Genomic DNA, 14,621 nt, shown 5'->3' with positions numbered 1-14,621 from the left:
AGGGCTGGTGGTGCGCCGGCGTATGACTCTTCGATGCTTAAGTTAGTAAGTTTTAGGCTCATAAGCAGGAAGTTAAAGACTTAAAATGACATTACCTCTTTTGGAAGTTTCTGAGACCTTTTATAGGCCTTGAGAAGAATGCTGGTTCTCCCATATCTCGATGTGGGAGAAATGCGCATGCTAAGCGGGAAGAAACTGTTGTAAGCAGCCCCCTTTGTGTCATCGCAACAGGTGCCAACGGGGGCTTCTGGGGATGCCGACCACCCTCCGTCGGATGTGACACTGGTGGGAACAAACCCACCCCCGGTTTGGCCCGGAGGCTGGCCGGAAAAGAGATGAATCTCGTCAGAAATGTCCTTCAGCGAGGAGGTATTAACAACACACACACACACACACACACACACACACACATATAAGGGCCATATACATGGTGGGCATGTGGATGGAGACATGGCGATCATTGTTTGGTGGCCGAGTATTCGAGGAGGTTTTCCCTCTATAAATACGCAGTGGTTTCCCTCTCTTGGGGAAAGTTTGAAAGAGAGAAAAGAGATTATTTTTTTTCAGAGAGAGAGAGAGAGAGAGAGAGAGAGAGAGAGAGAGACCCAAGAGGCTCAACGAGTTCGTGCACACCCCCCACAACCCAGATCGTGTCAGACCTGAAGTTCCTCTTTAATTGTCATCGAAAGGCTAAAGATCCTCTTTAATTGTCATTGTGAGTAGTAAGTATTTCTCGATTATTTGTTGTGTTTGTTTGAATTGGAGCTTTGGGATTTAGGCTTTTGGATTTTGGAATTTTTCGGAATATGGGTTTTTTTTTAACTTAAAGGTTGTTGTTGGGTTATGAATGTCAAGAACGAAGGGTAGATGAAAATATTGAGGTTTCCTTTTTGAATTTGAATTTTGTATGCTAGATTGAGGAGATTGGGGTAGAATTTAATTTTATGGGTTTGTAGTTTGGAATGGGAAATCTGGGCTATGTGTCCGGGAGTGAGACCGCTGATATGCCGAGCTTATCCGGCTCATGCTCGAGCACATTGGACATGGGGTCAATTCAAATGGGCATTCCATCATTTGTGCGGGGGCACCATCCAGCCAGGATTATTGATCCGGGCCTGACTTTTCTGTTTCCTTGTCACATGTATCCTTAAGTGAAGCTCGCATGTCTGAACAACTGGACTCATCTAGTTCATCAAAGGTGTATGTGTTGACAGACGGTCAGCGAGTGGATTTGCCAAAGAAGTTGGCGACATTGGAGAACTTAGACGCCATCCGGGTGAGGTGGAAAATTCCCGAACAAATGAAATTAGCGGTGTTGGCGTCGGTTGAAGAATCTTATGCCCCTCCAGAAGGGTATTTTGCAATTTTCTAGTATATGTTGGGGTGCAGTTTCACATTACTGCTGCAGATGTACGTTCAAAATATGTTAGCGTGTTTGAATGTGGTGCCGACCCAAGTGACACTGAATATGATGATGGAGATCTTAAACTTTGGAGTGATGTATCGAGCCTTACACCAGGCGATGCCATGTTACCACGAGTTCTTTACATGCTATGGGTTAGGGTATAGCATCAAGTTTGGGAGTGTCAAATGTGTCCAACTCTGGACGAAAAACCAAGACAATTTCGGCCTGGCGATTACTGACTTGCCCTCCAGCACACATAAAATGTGGAGGGATAAGATGTTTCTGGTCGAGGGAACATGGCAAGAGGAGGGGAATTTCTTTAATGTCCCCACACATTTCCAATCGATAAGTAAGTCTATTTTTGTCATTGGTAGTGTTGGTGATACTTTAATGGAAACTAATTAGTACGTGTGATGTAGTTAAAGGTATGAAGGCCGGATTATCGGAGTTGATGGAGAAACGGCCGGTCCTAGTCCTTCATATTTTTGATGAAGACCTACGGAGTGCCTTCCGGTTGACTCGGTCGGCTGTATTGAAACATTTTTGGCTGGGTGTGGCGCCAAATAAGTGCGACTTTTGTGTTTAGCGATGTTGTCGATTTTTGTGTTTTGCTTTGTAAGCGGTAGTCTTGACTGTTTTGTGTGTGTACCAGATCCACCATACACCTTGTGGATAGGCCAAGGTGTGTACGATTGGTTGGAGGACAAAGAGCTTTTGGAGCGGTATGAGGTGGTTATTGCTACGGGCCGATGCCTGGACATGTAACTGTCGGCGGCCAAGGGGGAAAAACCTGTCTATAGACAGGGAACGGGGGAAATTTTGCTGCAACTTTCAGGCAAGGATTATTGCAGACTCCCGCCTGAAATAGAGGAGTTTTAGGGGTGGAGTCCCCGGCTCTATTAGAGGAGTCGGAGGAACAAGAAGAGAAAAAGGTGGTTCGGGCGACTGTTCCTCAGCCGGAGACAGAGGTGGCCCGACCGGTGTCGCCCGAAGAGAGGACGGTCTAGCTGGAGTCACCTCGATCATCGGATGGAATGGAGAGTCCCGTGTAGAGCGAGTTGTGCCACAAAAGTAGGAATAGGTCCAAGAGCCTCTTGGGGCCGGATCGAATTTGGTGGAGCTGTCCTCGGGTGATACCGTCGCTGCTGGTGGTCCGTTTGGGATGGTGGTAGAGGAGGTGGGTATTTAAAGGCGAGGGGATAAATGGCCGGCGGAGGAGACGGGTGAGGCGACTGTAAAAAAGTCGAAAAGGATAAAGATGGTCGCAAGGAAGAAGGTAAAATCGAAATCTCATAGTAGCGGTCGGGCGAAGGTTGGTATGAAGGGAGGGGGTGTGGCCCTTCTACTTCTACTGTCCTCCTTTTATGTGGATAGTTTGTGGGTATTTTACTCTAGTATATGGCAACTGGCGGTCTGGATATACTACACGAATGATCAGCTGAAGGAGCGGTTTAGTGAAGAAGAGCTGCAAGTTGGCTGGAGGGGGTGCAAAACTATCTTGACGAAGTGTTGAACCAGAGGGAGTCTCAGCGGCTGAGGGCTGAGGGAGCGGAGACACTGTTGGAGGAGGCCGAATAGCGGGCCCAAACTTTGAGTGAGCAGGTGGAACCCAGCGACCAGGAGGTGGCCTGGTTGTTCGATTTGGACAAGAAAAATGAGGCAATGTTGCAGGAGAAGAACAAGGCCATGGTGGATTTTTCCAAGAATCATGTCAAGCTAGTGGAGATGAACAAGGAGAGTGGCTGAAAAAGAGGGAGGATGAACTGAGCCAGAAACATGCCACCGCGTTGGATGCAGCCAAAAGCGGATTATGAGAACCTACTGGCTGTAATGGCCCAAACATGGGAGGAGATAAAGGGAGAAGTCTGGGCGGAGATTGGCGGGACTTAGGAAGACTGGAAGAGGAGAGAGAGGTCAAGGGTGGAGAAAGAGTGGTAGAATAAAGAGGCCAGGGCTGTTGAGGAATACAAGGGTGGCATTGAGTATCATGGTGTGCTAGAAGGAGCAACCGCTCGCGGATACTAGTAAGGGTGGAGGAAAGGGAATGAGAAGTTTTTGGAGGATGGGGAGAAGGCTAGGTTCGTACATGTAGTCAAGGTGAAGGCTTTCTTTGAGGTGAAGTAGCAAGAAGAGGTAACGGAGGCTTTAAAATCCCGGCCATAGAAGAGCAAGTCTCGCCAGCCGGGCGAAGTTGAGGGGTCAAGTCGAAAGAACAAGGTACTCGAGCCCCGGGCGGATATGGGCAGGTCTGGTCAAACCTGATCGGTGCCTCCGGAACGCAGGTCAAAGTCCTCAGGCTCGGGTAGCAAGGGGAAAGCCGCGGTTGTGATTGAGAAAGATGGGGAGGCTCTTTCTTAGTCACAACCGTCCGGGGGTTCGGTCCCCTCAATGGTTGGGCCGGTCCGGTCGAATATTATGAGTTTGCCAAAGGGACTTCAATACCATTAAACTATACAATTAGAAATAATAAATTTGAATTCTATTTTCTATATTATAATTTCTACTCTTTAGTTCTTTAAAGATAAAGAGAAAATTCTTATAATTATTAGTTTTATATAATTATTATTTTAATAATAATAATAAAAAAAACAAAGTACTTCTGAATTGATCTCACCTCTTCTTCAAACCAATCACCGTTTTTCCATAGAACTTTATTGCCCCTAATTTACATGAAAAGACTTGAACTTTTTTTATTTTACTTTTTTGTTTCCTTTTTTTATTATTCAAAGAAAAAATAAATGAAATTTCAAAGAATCCCACGATTCAGTATATCATTTACCATGTATTTTATTTTTAATCGTTTGATTCACAAGGGGATGAGAAGAAATTCTCATGAACGTGAAAAGTCGAATAAGTCACAAAAAGTATTTGAATTTTTATTACTTATATTAGTATTATATAGTTCCTTTTTTATAGTCAAAATAAAACGAATTAAACTTTTATCCGTTTTTTTTTATTTGTTTCATTATTCATAATGTATTTATTAATAATTTTTGTATTGAGTCAAAAACGGTTGTGTATTGATCCTAGAAATATTAATGATCCACAGAAAAATATCTATGTACCTTGAACCGATAACCATCTTTCGGCTAACCTAGCCTCCTCCGTCCCTCGGAAGTCGGGACCAACAAGGGGTAGTACATAAATATTCACATGTTGTCCTTCGACTACGCCTTTCGGCTTAATCTTAGGCCATTGAACAAAACTAAATCTTGTGGAATCATATTGAATATTTGACGATACATTCTGCGCCTTTCTAAACAACAAATCCTTATTTACCAACCACACATTGTCTAACCAATTCTCTCTCGATTTGTTCTTCAAAAAATCAGATTCATGTGGATTCTTCCCCAACTAAAGAAGAGATCTTGGCGGAATTGCCACATATGAAATTGAGCACAATTTTGCATAGCCCACTTGTTTCTCGAGAAGAGATGGGAAACATGCTCCATTTCATTTGATTGAATAGTTGACTCAGCTCCTTGTTGTTTGACGAAAACCCCTACTTCAATTGGCATTTTTTCATGAAAAGCAAACATGAGATAACAAATCCAGTCTTTCACTAGGAATTTGAATAGTTGCCCCGAATTCAAGTTGAGTATGTTTCGCCTCTTCCTCGGAGAAAGACGATCAAACAATTCCCAATCACGGTCCTTGTGAATCGGATCATCCATATAATATACAAAAATAAACTCCAGATATTTGATATCTTTATCTTTGAATGAGATCTCAATTCCAGCGACGGTTTCATTAGATAGCTTACAACTAGAATACCTCTTTTTTAGATCCAGTTCCTCCACCACTGCGAACCCCATTTAGATTTAGGCATGATACACTTTTTAGTTATTGGGAGAACCCAAGTACTCTATTTCGGATCCAAGAAACAGCTCTCAGAGATCTTTTTTCCTTTTGGAAGATACAAGAGCGAAACAATCAACCTATTGATATTGGAACACCCAAACGATTCTTCCACTGTAGCAAAATAATAATTATAGTGCTATGCATGGTTCTATGGTAACCTCTAGTTTGAATAGGGAACCACAGAAAATGATTATGCTAATGAAGGTTACAGATTCGGTCAAGAGGAAGAAACCTATAATATCGTAGCCGTTCATGGTTATTTTGGCCGATTGATCTTCCAATATGCTAGTTTCAACAATTCTCGTTCTTTATACTTCTTCTTAGCTGTTTGGCCTATAGTAGGTATCTGGTTCACCGCTTTAGGTATCACCACTATGGATTTTAACTTAAATGGTTTTAATTCCAATCAATCTGCAGTTGATAGTCAAGGTCATGTAATTAATACTTGGGTTGATATTATAAACCTTGCCAACCTTGGTATGGAACTTGTGCACGAATGTAATGATCATAATTTCTCTCTAGACCTAGCTGCTGTTGAAGTTTTGTCTATCAATGGATAAGACTTCCATCTATCAATGGATAATACTTTGGTCTTAGTATATATGAGTTCGCGAAAGTTTTGAAAGTAAAGGAGCAATACTAAATTTCTTGTTATATCAAGAAGTTTGGTGTTGCTACTCTATTATAAATATCTTTTACTATAAATATTAATAAAATATTAAAATTACGATAATTAAATTAGTATTTAAGAACTACTTAATTTTATTTTTAAAGGGGGGGGGTTCATTTATGTTGTATTCTCTTTTACAAGAAGTCTTTTTTAACGAGGTACAACTATAAATTCCTATTTATTTGTTACTGAATGGACCAAAGACCAATTCCCAGTTTACTTGAGAAATAAAGGTTCTTTCATTTTGTTTGGTCAATAATTACAAATTCCAATTATTAATTGGTTGATAAGAATTGAGTCTAAATTTTGATTAAAAATATATTAATTAATATATATATATATATGTATATATTTCGAAATAAAAAATTCCGGATTAGTCCCCGAGTTTAGTGATGCGACCCGGCCAGACATTGATCCGGTCGAGATTGGTAGGGGCGCCTAAACCCTTTATGAAGAAGGGGGCACCGCCTGAACAAGCCCTTGACATCTAGATGGTGAAGAAGGGGGGAGCCGGGGGCTCTACACAAAGTGACAATGCCATGGAGTAGGGGGCATGGCGGATGCGTTGTGTTATTAGCTGTAGTTTTTGTTTTGTATTGATTAGTTATTGTTGGAGTTTGTATGACATGTATCATGATCCGGAGACAATATTTTTGTTGAAGGTCATGTACTTGATTATTTTTATATTTTTGTTTTTGGAGAGATTGTGTGTGTATGCCTTATCCGGAGTGAGAGTTGGAGACTAATACTCGAGAGAAACATCATACATGTTATTGATAATGGGAAGAAGTACATATGGAGAAACTCATCCGGTAAAATTACTTAATAAACGAAGTGTAAAACACTTGTTACAAAATCCACCGGCGAGTCCGGCGTTCTCTTCATCTACTCCCACCGAACCCTCCTCAACTCTATCCTCCTCTCCACCGCTCTCGGCCGCCCCATCCCTGCAGTCACTTATTCCGTGACAAAGACGCTGCCATGATCAAGAAGCTACTAGAATAAGGTGACCTTGCAATCTGCCCCAAGGGAACCACCTGTCGGGAGCCGTTTCTTTTGAGGTTCTCCGCACTTTTTGCAGAGCTAACTAACGAGCTCGTTCCAGTGGCAAATTGGCGATGGTGAACAAGATGAGCATGCTCCATGGGACGATGGGGCGTGGATGGAAGGGGATGGACCCTTTTTAGTTTTTCATGAACCCTAGCCCAGAATACGAGGTCATATTTTTAAACAAGCTGCCGGCGGAGTTGACAGAAAATTCTAATATACATTAATGTATGTTATACATCTCACATGCGACAGTCGATATTGTTTTATGAGTGGGGTCAGAAAAATAATATTCATTGTCAACCGTTGGATGTAGGATGTATAACATACATTGATGTATACTAGATTAATCCGGAGTTGACTTGCAGGCAGGCAAATCTAGCCATGAGGTGGCGAATTATATACAGAGAATTATAGCGGCGAGTACTCTTGCATATGATATCTCCAGTTTTACGAGGAAAGACAAGTATAGAGCTTTGGCTGGGAACGATGGTTCTGTGGTTGAGAAACCTCTGCTGCAACCCAACAAAGTCATGGGATGCTAATTTTTCAACAGAAATATGTTTGAAGCTACGTATAATTTAGGTTTCAACTGCCATCTTGATCATTTGGCACTGTCGAATTAGGTGTTCAATATGATCACTTTACTTAAGTGCATGGTATAGAGCCATAAAGTTACGAAAGTTGTGAGCACGGTTCAAAGTCTTCCAACTATATATACTGTAGTTCGTTATATATAGAGCCTGACAAAGTTTCAGGGAACTTGAGAATTGAAAAAAGTTGGGGGTTTTTTTTTTTTTTACTATAGAGTAATATTTCTTGCATCTGTGTTTCACATGGCGGAGGACATGAAACGCATGCATGGAGATCAGGATTTTAGGGAGATATATGGGTTCACCCCTTGTTGAAATACTTCTATTGTTATCTCCAAGATATATATTTGCAAGGAGTATCAATTTATTTTTCTCTTTGCATCTTCAGTTGACATACATTTCGAGTTACAAATTTTTATGTTCTTTTGGAATTGGCATATACTGATGTAATAGGGTTTTTTTTTCAATTTAAAAGATCGTCTTATTAGCTAAATTCAAATGACAATTATTGATGGTAAATATAAAATACGAAATTACATTCAGGGAAGCAACTCATTTAACTTCTTAATTATAGGAATGCATCGATACTACGTGCATATCCTGAATATTAGAGTTGCCGAACTTAAATCATCAAACCACACGATAATTAAACTGCTTAGACTTTGGAAACAGCACCAGAGTTGCAGTACGTTTCCCTCAGTCATTGTACATAGAAACATTTGGCCTTGGCTCAAAATCTTCTTCAAATGCATGCGTTTTCGCTTTGGCTTCAAATGACAGCTTATCCTTAGAACCATTATCCTTAGATTCCATGTTATCGATGGACTTAGACGACCCTTTTACTTCACTGTCATTATGATAAACTGAGACATTAGGTCTCGGTTCAAACTCTTCAATCTCAATTTTAGGCTTCTCAGTATCATGGCAGTCGGCTTTCTCAGCCTTTTTATCAGATAGATTGTTAACATTATTAAGCTCAAACTTTTCTTTCACAAGTTTCCATAAGTCTTCCGGTATCCTTTCGATGACAATTTTCTCGTATCCTCCTGGTCCTACTCTTGATTCTACAGTTGTAGCAACCTACTCCGCAAATTAAAAAACCTTAGCAAAATCAATCAAACTGAAATCTTGGAGATCATTTAATCTAAGACCTTTGTCTTCTTAAAGTACGTGATGTTCTTTTCATCAACCGTTTAGGTCAACAAAATTAATAAAACCATAATGCATGCAAATCAATCTATCATTAATTTTACATCATAACCCATACTACATGCAAATACAATACGTACATACGTAAGATTGAGCATAAATTATAGGGTCTTTTTCTCATCGAAGTTCATGTCAAGATATAACATATACATTAAAGCTAACAATTATATATTGTTTCAGATGGAAATGTATTGAAGATATAAATTCTTACCAGAACAAGTGCGAGGAGAGCGAAGATGGTAAAGAGGGAGTTCATTGCAACAATTGTTATGCAAGAAGACTTCTTTCGATATTGCAATGATGTGTAAAGATCGGGATTGGATTATTTATAGATAAACTAGAAGGCAAACGTACACATCTCTCTGTATAATCAAGGAGATCCATAATCAAGTTAAGTTACACACGAGAATCATGTGGGCGGGCGAAAGAACTAAATTATATGCACTTATTGATAAGAAAACAAATGATGAATAATGGTATAATGATATGGCTATATAAATTCTAGTAGCTAGGGTCTACACCCACTTGAACCAAATAATAAACTGTATTCCAATCAATCTAGCAACCTGCCAAAAAATCCACCATGTGCACATAAACATGACTAATGACAGTAATGAGTACGATTCTTGGCCGGCTAATTTAAACATAAAAAAGAAATGGGCTAACATTTTTTTAGTTCATATACTTTAAGTCGGTGGTCTATTCTATCCCTTTTCAGTTTCATCCATATAGTTCTCGAGGCTGTAATTTTTAATTTGAAAATTTCATTCGGTCAATTCTGTAGTTAAAATGATGATGTGTCAATTAAAGATTCTAAAAAAGGTGTAATTACCAAAATATTCCTAGATTAATATTTTCTTTTATTTTCTTCAATTACTTAATATTTATGGCTTTCGTTTATGTTAAATTTATATTGTGCAAATATAAAAAGATAATGGAAAAATGACTTTGTTCAATAAAGACGATAACATCTCTTAAAAATAAAAGGAAACAATGAAAAAAATATATATATATTGATAAAATAAAATATAAATTTTAAATATAAGGATATTTCAGTAATAAAATATTTTTTTGGAGGAACTTTAACTACCAATTGATGAAATGGACATTTCAGATTAAAAGTTGTAATTTTGAGGACTATTTAGATGAAAATAAAAATTCAAGAACAGAATAGATAACCAACCAAAAGTATAGGGACTAAACAAACGTTTACCTAAAAGAAATTATGGGTTCAATCTCACTTCAATTCTTCTCTATCATCATCATTCCCAATTACTTCTCATTTGAAACAATACGGATGGAATGCGAAAAAAGAATTTCCCCTCAAAATATTTTTTTTTGGTTGAAAGATGAGTGAGAACCTGAGAGGGAGAGAAAAAAGGGAAATTCTTATTATGAGGAGAAACATCGAAATATTTACATAATAATAAAATTATATTCGGATTCAATTATGGTTTCTTGTAATAAAACATCAAAAAAATTTATTATCAAATGTCTAAAGTGGTTGTATTGCCAAGATACAAGAAAATCGAGTTTAATATGTATATATGTTTCTCGTGGATTGTCATTGTTTTATTTCGTTTTGCAATAAAAGTTTCTTAAAAGTTACAGGAGTGGGTTGTTGTTACACTCCCTAAGTGTTGCATGCACTACGTGCGCAGGTAGGGTTCCCCTTGAACCAGACAAAGTGCGCACAACAAGCAAGCAATGAGCCAAGTAGAGGCACGAACCGAGTCAAACTCGATACCAAGCTGCAAGCAAGACACGAAGCAGGTAGATGGAGGCAGTTGCATGGATATTAGCCTATATGGCAGGAAAATACAGGTGATTAGGCTCGTCAATAGACAACTACAGGGATATTGGTCTCGACAGCAGGCAGTTGCGGAGATATTAACCTCACCAGCCGTTGGGCATGCAAGAGCAGTTGTGGGATGAGTTGGCAAGGGAAGTTATGATCTTGATGGTTATCCTAGTTAGTTACCTAAGTAGTGGGGGTTGTCCACTATCTACTAGAAAGAAGGCATGAGTGCCAAGTGTCCTAGGAAGTCACAACTTCCATGTTATGTTGGTATTTAATCAAGTAGGAACTCTAGCATGAGACTTGGAAGTTCTAGTCGAACATTGTCGAGATCCTTGCAATATCTATGTATGTTTGCTTTTAATCAATGAAAAGGAAAGCTATTTTCCCAACATACTTGTGCATGTTCATACGATATAACTGTCTCACATACTAAGTGAAAGGGAAACACTTGACTGATTGTGATAAGTACAATCAAATGTACTTAGTGAGTTGGGATTTGGGAAACACGTACCTATTGAGTAGGATAGAAGAGTGCAACCCTGCTTACAATAGGGTTGTTAAGGAAAAATGTTGAACTAAGAGTGCGTAGACGTCCTAACTTAATCACGGAGCCACTTGACACTGTCATTGTTAAGATCTAAGTAAATAAAAATTCCGCTGTGTACTTAAGGCCTGTGACAGTTGTCATGGTTTTTTGAGAAAAGACTTCGTGGGTTGTCATATTTGATTGTGAATAATTATTAAATTATTACACATGCTGACATGCTTGTGTATGCAGCGTCCAAAACATGCTCAATAATGGGATCGACATGAGATTATCTTCTCTTATCTTTAATTCTTTATACACATAAGCAGGGCCGGTTCTTGAGAATTTTGATGCCCAATGCGAAAAAAAATTTGGTGTCCAAATGGTAGACCATTAAAATGACGTACAATTAGTATTTATTTCAACTCAGAATTTACAATTATATATCAAGATGATGTCAAGTTAGGAGGCTAATTTTAAAGCTAATTCTTATAAGATAAAATATACAATTTATGCAACAATTTTGAGTTGCAATGCAATGTGAAATTCTATCCACATGCATTTTCTAATTGTGTAAGTTAGATTACGACAAAATGTTAAAATCTAATATATATATATATATATAAAAGGATAAAAAAATATTAACGTTTGAGAGATAAAAATGGTTAGAATGAATCAATTGGTTAAATAACTATCAAAACCTAAATTAAAAAACATTATTTAAATTATAAAAAAATTGGGAATAGAGGGACCCACGAGATTGTTTACATATATCAAATATACTATCTATATTATCTAGAAAGAAATTAAGAAGATATTGATTTTACAGTAATATGTAGATTTATGGATTGAAGTGAAAGAGAATGGTGTGTAATTATGGGCCTAGCACTTGGGCTGTCTCTGGCTCTCCACTTTTTTTTCTCTATTACATCAACACCCTATACATATATAATTATATATACATTCAAACATTGCAACATGTGCCCCTATTTGAGATGTAAATTTGCTCCCTACTCATATTTTCCCACTTTCATCACTATCCACCTAATTAATTGACACATGTCTTATAACCTTAACCACTCTAACTATGGTTACTCCACATATTTATTTTATTTTTTTATTTTATCTAATCTTTTTCTTTAAACAAAGTATCAAATCCTAATACTATATTATTAATAAAATTTATTATATATTGTTGAAGTTAAAAAAAAATCAAAGCCTAATATATATATATATATATATATATCCAAAAATGAACACTAAAAATTAAAACGATCAAATATATGCATGAGATTAATGATTAGTACTTATTATGAAATGAGAAAAGATTAGTATAATATAAACTAGGATTAGAAAGTTTTTGTATGCATGATTGAGTAGCATCGAACGTTGGGGAAATAAGTCAATTAACTTCAATGATATTAAGATTTCATATTTTGTTATTAGGATTTGACATTTTGGTTTTAAAATAAAAAAACAAAAGAAGAAAGAAAAAAATTATATAAAATATGTAGAGTAACCATAGTTAGAGTGGTTAAAGTTAGAAAACATGTGTCAACTAACTAGGTGAGTGGTGATGAAAGTTGGGAAGTATGAGTGGGGAGCAAATTTGCATCCCCATTTGTGTGATGCCCTGTGCGGTCGCCCTGCGGGGCTGCACATAAGTAACATGACTAATGACCTGGTGTTTTACCAGCTAATTCATTTTGACGACATATTGGTCAGAAACCTAATTAATTATTTCAAGATACTAAAGAGATCGATCGACTTCTCTTTCATTTCATTTTCTTCACTCATCCTAGTGCAAAAATTTGAATGGCGAATAAAAAGCTGAAAATAAAAATCTTCACTATTGAATTCCGAGTCGTAGAGAGAAAAATAAATACATCTCTTGGCCATTTGCATGATTGCATCAAAACAATTGGGTTTGTATGATGAAAGGTTGTATGGTTTTAATTAATGAACTATCAAAATTCTCCACTGTTGGTCTCTCTGGTTTCTTTTTCTAGTGCGTAAGTTTCACATGCGTGGGATGTCATCTAATTGAAAAAAATATTGAATGAAATCTACTCATATCATGAAGGACAATGAGGTACGTTTTGTTTGTGTGCGAATAATTGCAATAAAGAAGCCATGCACATCCACAAACCACAACTTTAAAGAGATTATGACAACAAACATTTGTGTAAGTTTATTTTGTAGGATAAAAGTTGTGGCTCAATGATATGGACGATTATTTGTGATTTTTTGACTTTTACTTCTCTCAGGAGTAAATTATATTTCAATTGAATAAACATTGCAAGAAAGCTTATGTCGAAGTAACTATTGCTACTTCATGCATAGAGGAAGTTATTTCATATTGTTCTTACTATCTAGTTATATTTTGTCAGGATGGGTGGGCTATTGTACCAAGTATGTACGTAGTTCCTATTTTTTGACGTGGTACAACTATATTGATTTGCTATAAGCCTATTACTCAGGGGGTTTCTAATTAAGGAAGCCCTAAGCCGGTGGCTTCGCCTTCTAGCCTTGAACTTTCTATATTAGAGCATTTTGCCACTAGTAGTAGTATTCGTAGATGGTGTAAGGGACTAAGGGCCGTAAGTGAATAATACTTTTCAATTAAGAAAAAAGTTAATAAGATGCTAGCTAGGTTGTATGGTGAGAATAATTGTGCGCTATAGCCTTATCAATTATGCATAATGTGAGCTACAAATGAATAAGCTATTGTATGAGGAATTATATATATATATATATATCACAACACATTAAGCACACCAATAGATCGAGAAGTTTAACTCAACTAGCTAGCTCAATTTCAATGTATTTTCAATTTTTCATAGCTTTATCATTCTTATAATGAAAATTTGAGTTTGGAAAAAGTTAAAAACAATGGCGGACCGAGGTAGAAGGAAGTGGGTGCACCTGCCCCCAATCAATATTTTGAGTTCATTTGATTTGCTTCCGATTCTTGCCATCATAAGCCATCTCATTTGTATTTGCCCCCATTGAATAGCCACAAAAGTCCCACTCTAGGAAGCACGGAAACGTGCATACACCCACGTTTCCCGCTTCCGAAGCGGAACCATTCCGGAACCACTTCGGAAACGTTTCGCTTCCACGTACCCGTATCCGATTCCGTGCAGCCTAGGTCCCACTACAAGAGTTTAAGACTTTTAAATGTTAATTTTACTCTGTTTGCTGGCCCATAAACTCTCACATGTGATGTTAATTACCTTATAATATTTTATTTTATTTCAAGGGTCTCTCTTCTTTCTGTCTAGGTTCTATTTGTATTGATTGAGGTTTTTTTGTTAATTTGTTTTCCTCAAAGTGTATGAATTAAACGTAATCGCAATTATAATTTAATAGGAAGAACAAAACCAATTTAATCTAGCTTCTTCATTATCGTTAATTATATTTATTTCTAAAAAAAATTCACACCCACAGAAATGTATTCCTGCGTCCGACACTGGTTAGAAGAGCACTACAAAGGTCTTGATTATTTT

General features: G+C 37.6%; 2 protein-coding genes across 2 annotated transcripts in view; both read right to left on the bottom strand.

The window, feature by feature from the left end:
- The window catches only part of LOC126781944 (coatomer subunit gamma), a 169,146-nt gene that overhangs the window by 72,289 nt on the left and 82,236 nt on the right, over positions 1-14,621 (bottom strand). The window lies entirely within an intron of this gene.
- On the bottom strand, positions 8,273-9,066 carry LOC126781963 (organ-specific protein P4-like). Its single transcript, XM_050507094.1, has 2 exons — positions 8,997-9,066; positions 8,273-8,656 (listed from the first exon to the last, which is right to left on the bottom strand). The coding sequence occupies exons 1-2, from the start codon at positions 9,039-9,041 to the stop codon at positions 8,273-8,275; spliced, it is 429 nt and encodes a 142-aa protein (XP_050363051.1). The 5' UTR covers positions 9,042-9,066.

Source organism: Argentina anserina, chromosome 2 (genome assembly GCF_933775445.1).
Source record: "Argentina anserina chromosome 2, drPotAnse1.1, whole genome shotgun sequence".
In the NCBI taxonomy this organism is placed as follows: domain Eukaryota; kingdom Viridiplantae; phylum Streptophyta; class Magnoliopsida; order Rosales; family Rosaceae; genus Argentina; species Argentina anserina.
This window is presented reverse-complemented; position numbering and strand designations above follow the sequence as displayed.

Excerpts from the sequence above, each read along its gene's own strand:
- LOC126781963 (XM_050507094.1), bottom strand. The coding sequence starts at position 9,041 with ATGAACTCCCTCTTTACCATCTTCGCTCTCCTCGCACTTGTTCTG. Across the intron at positions 8,657-8,996 it reads CTCTCCTCGCACTTGTTCTG|GTTGCTACAACTGTAGAATC; the intron begins GTAAGAATTTAT and ends TTTGCGGAGTAG.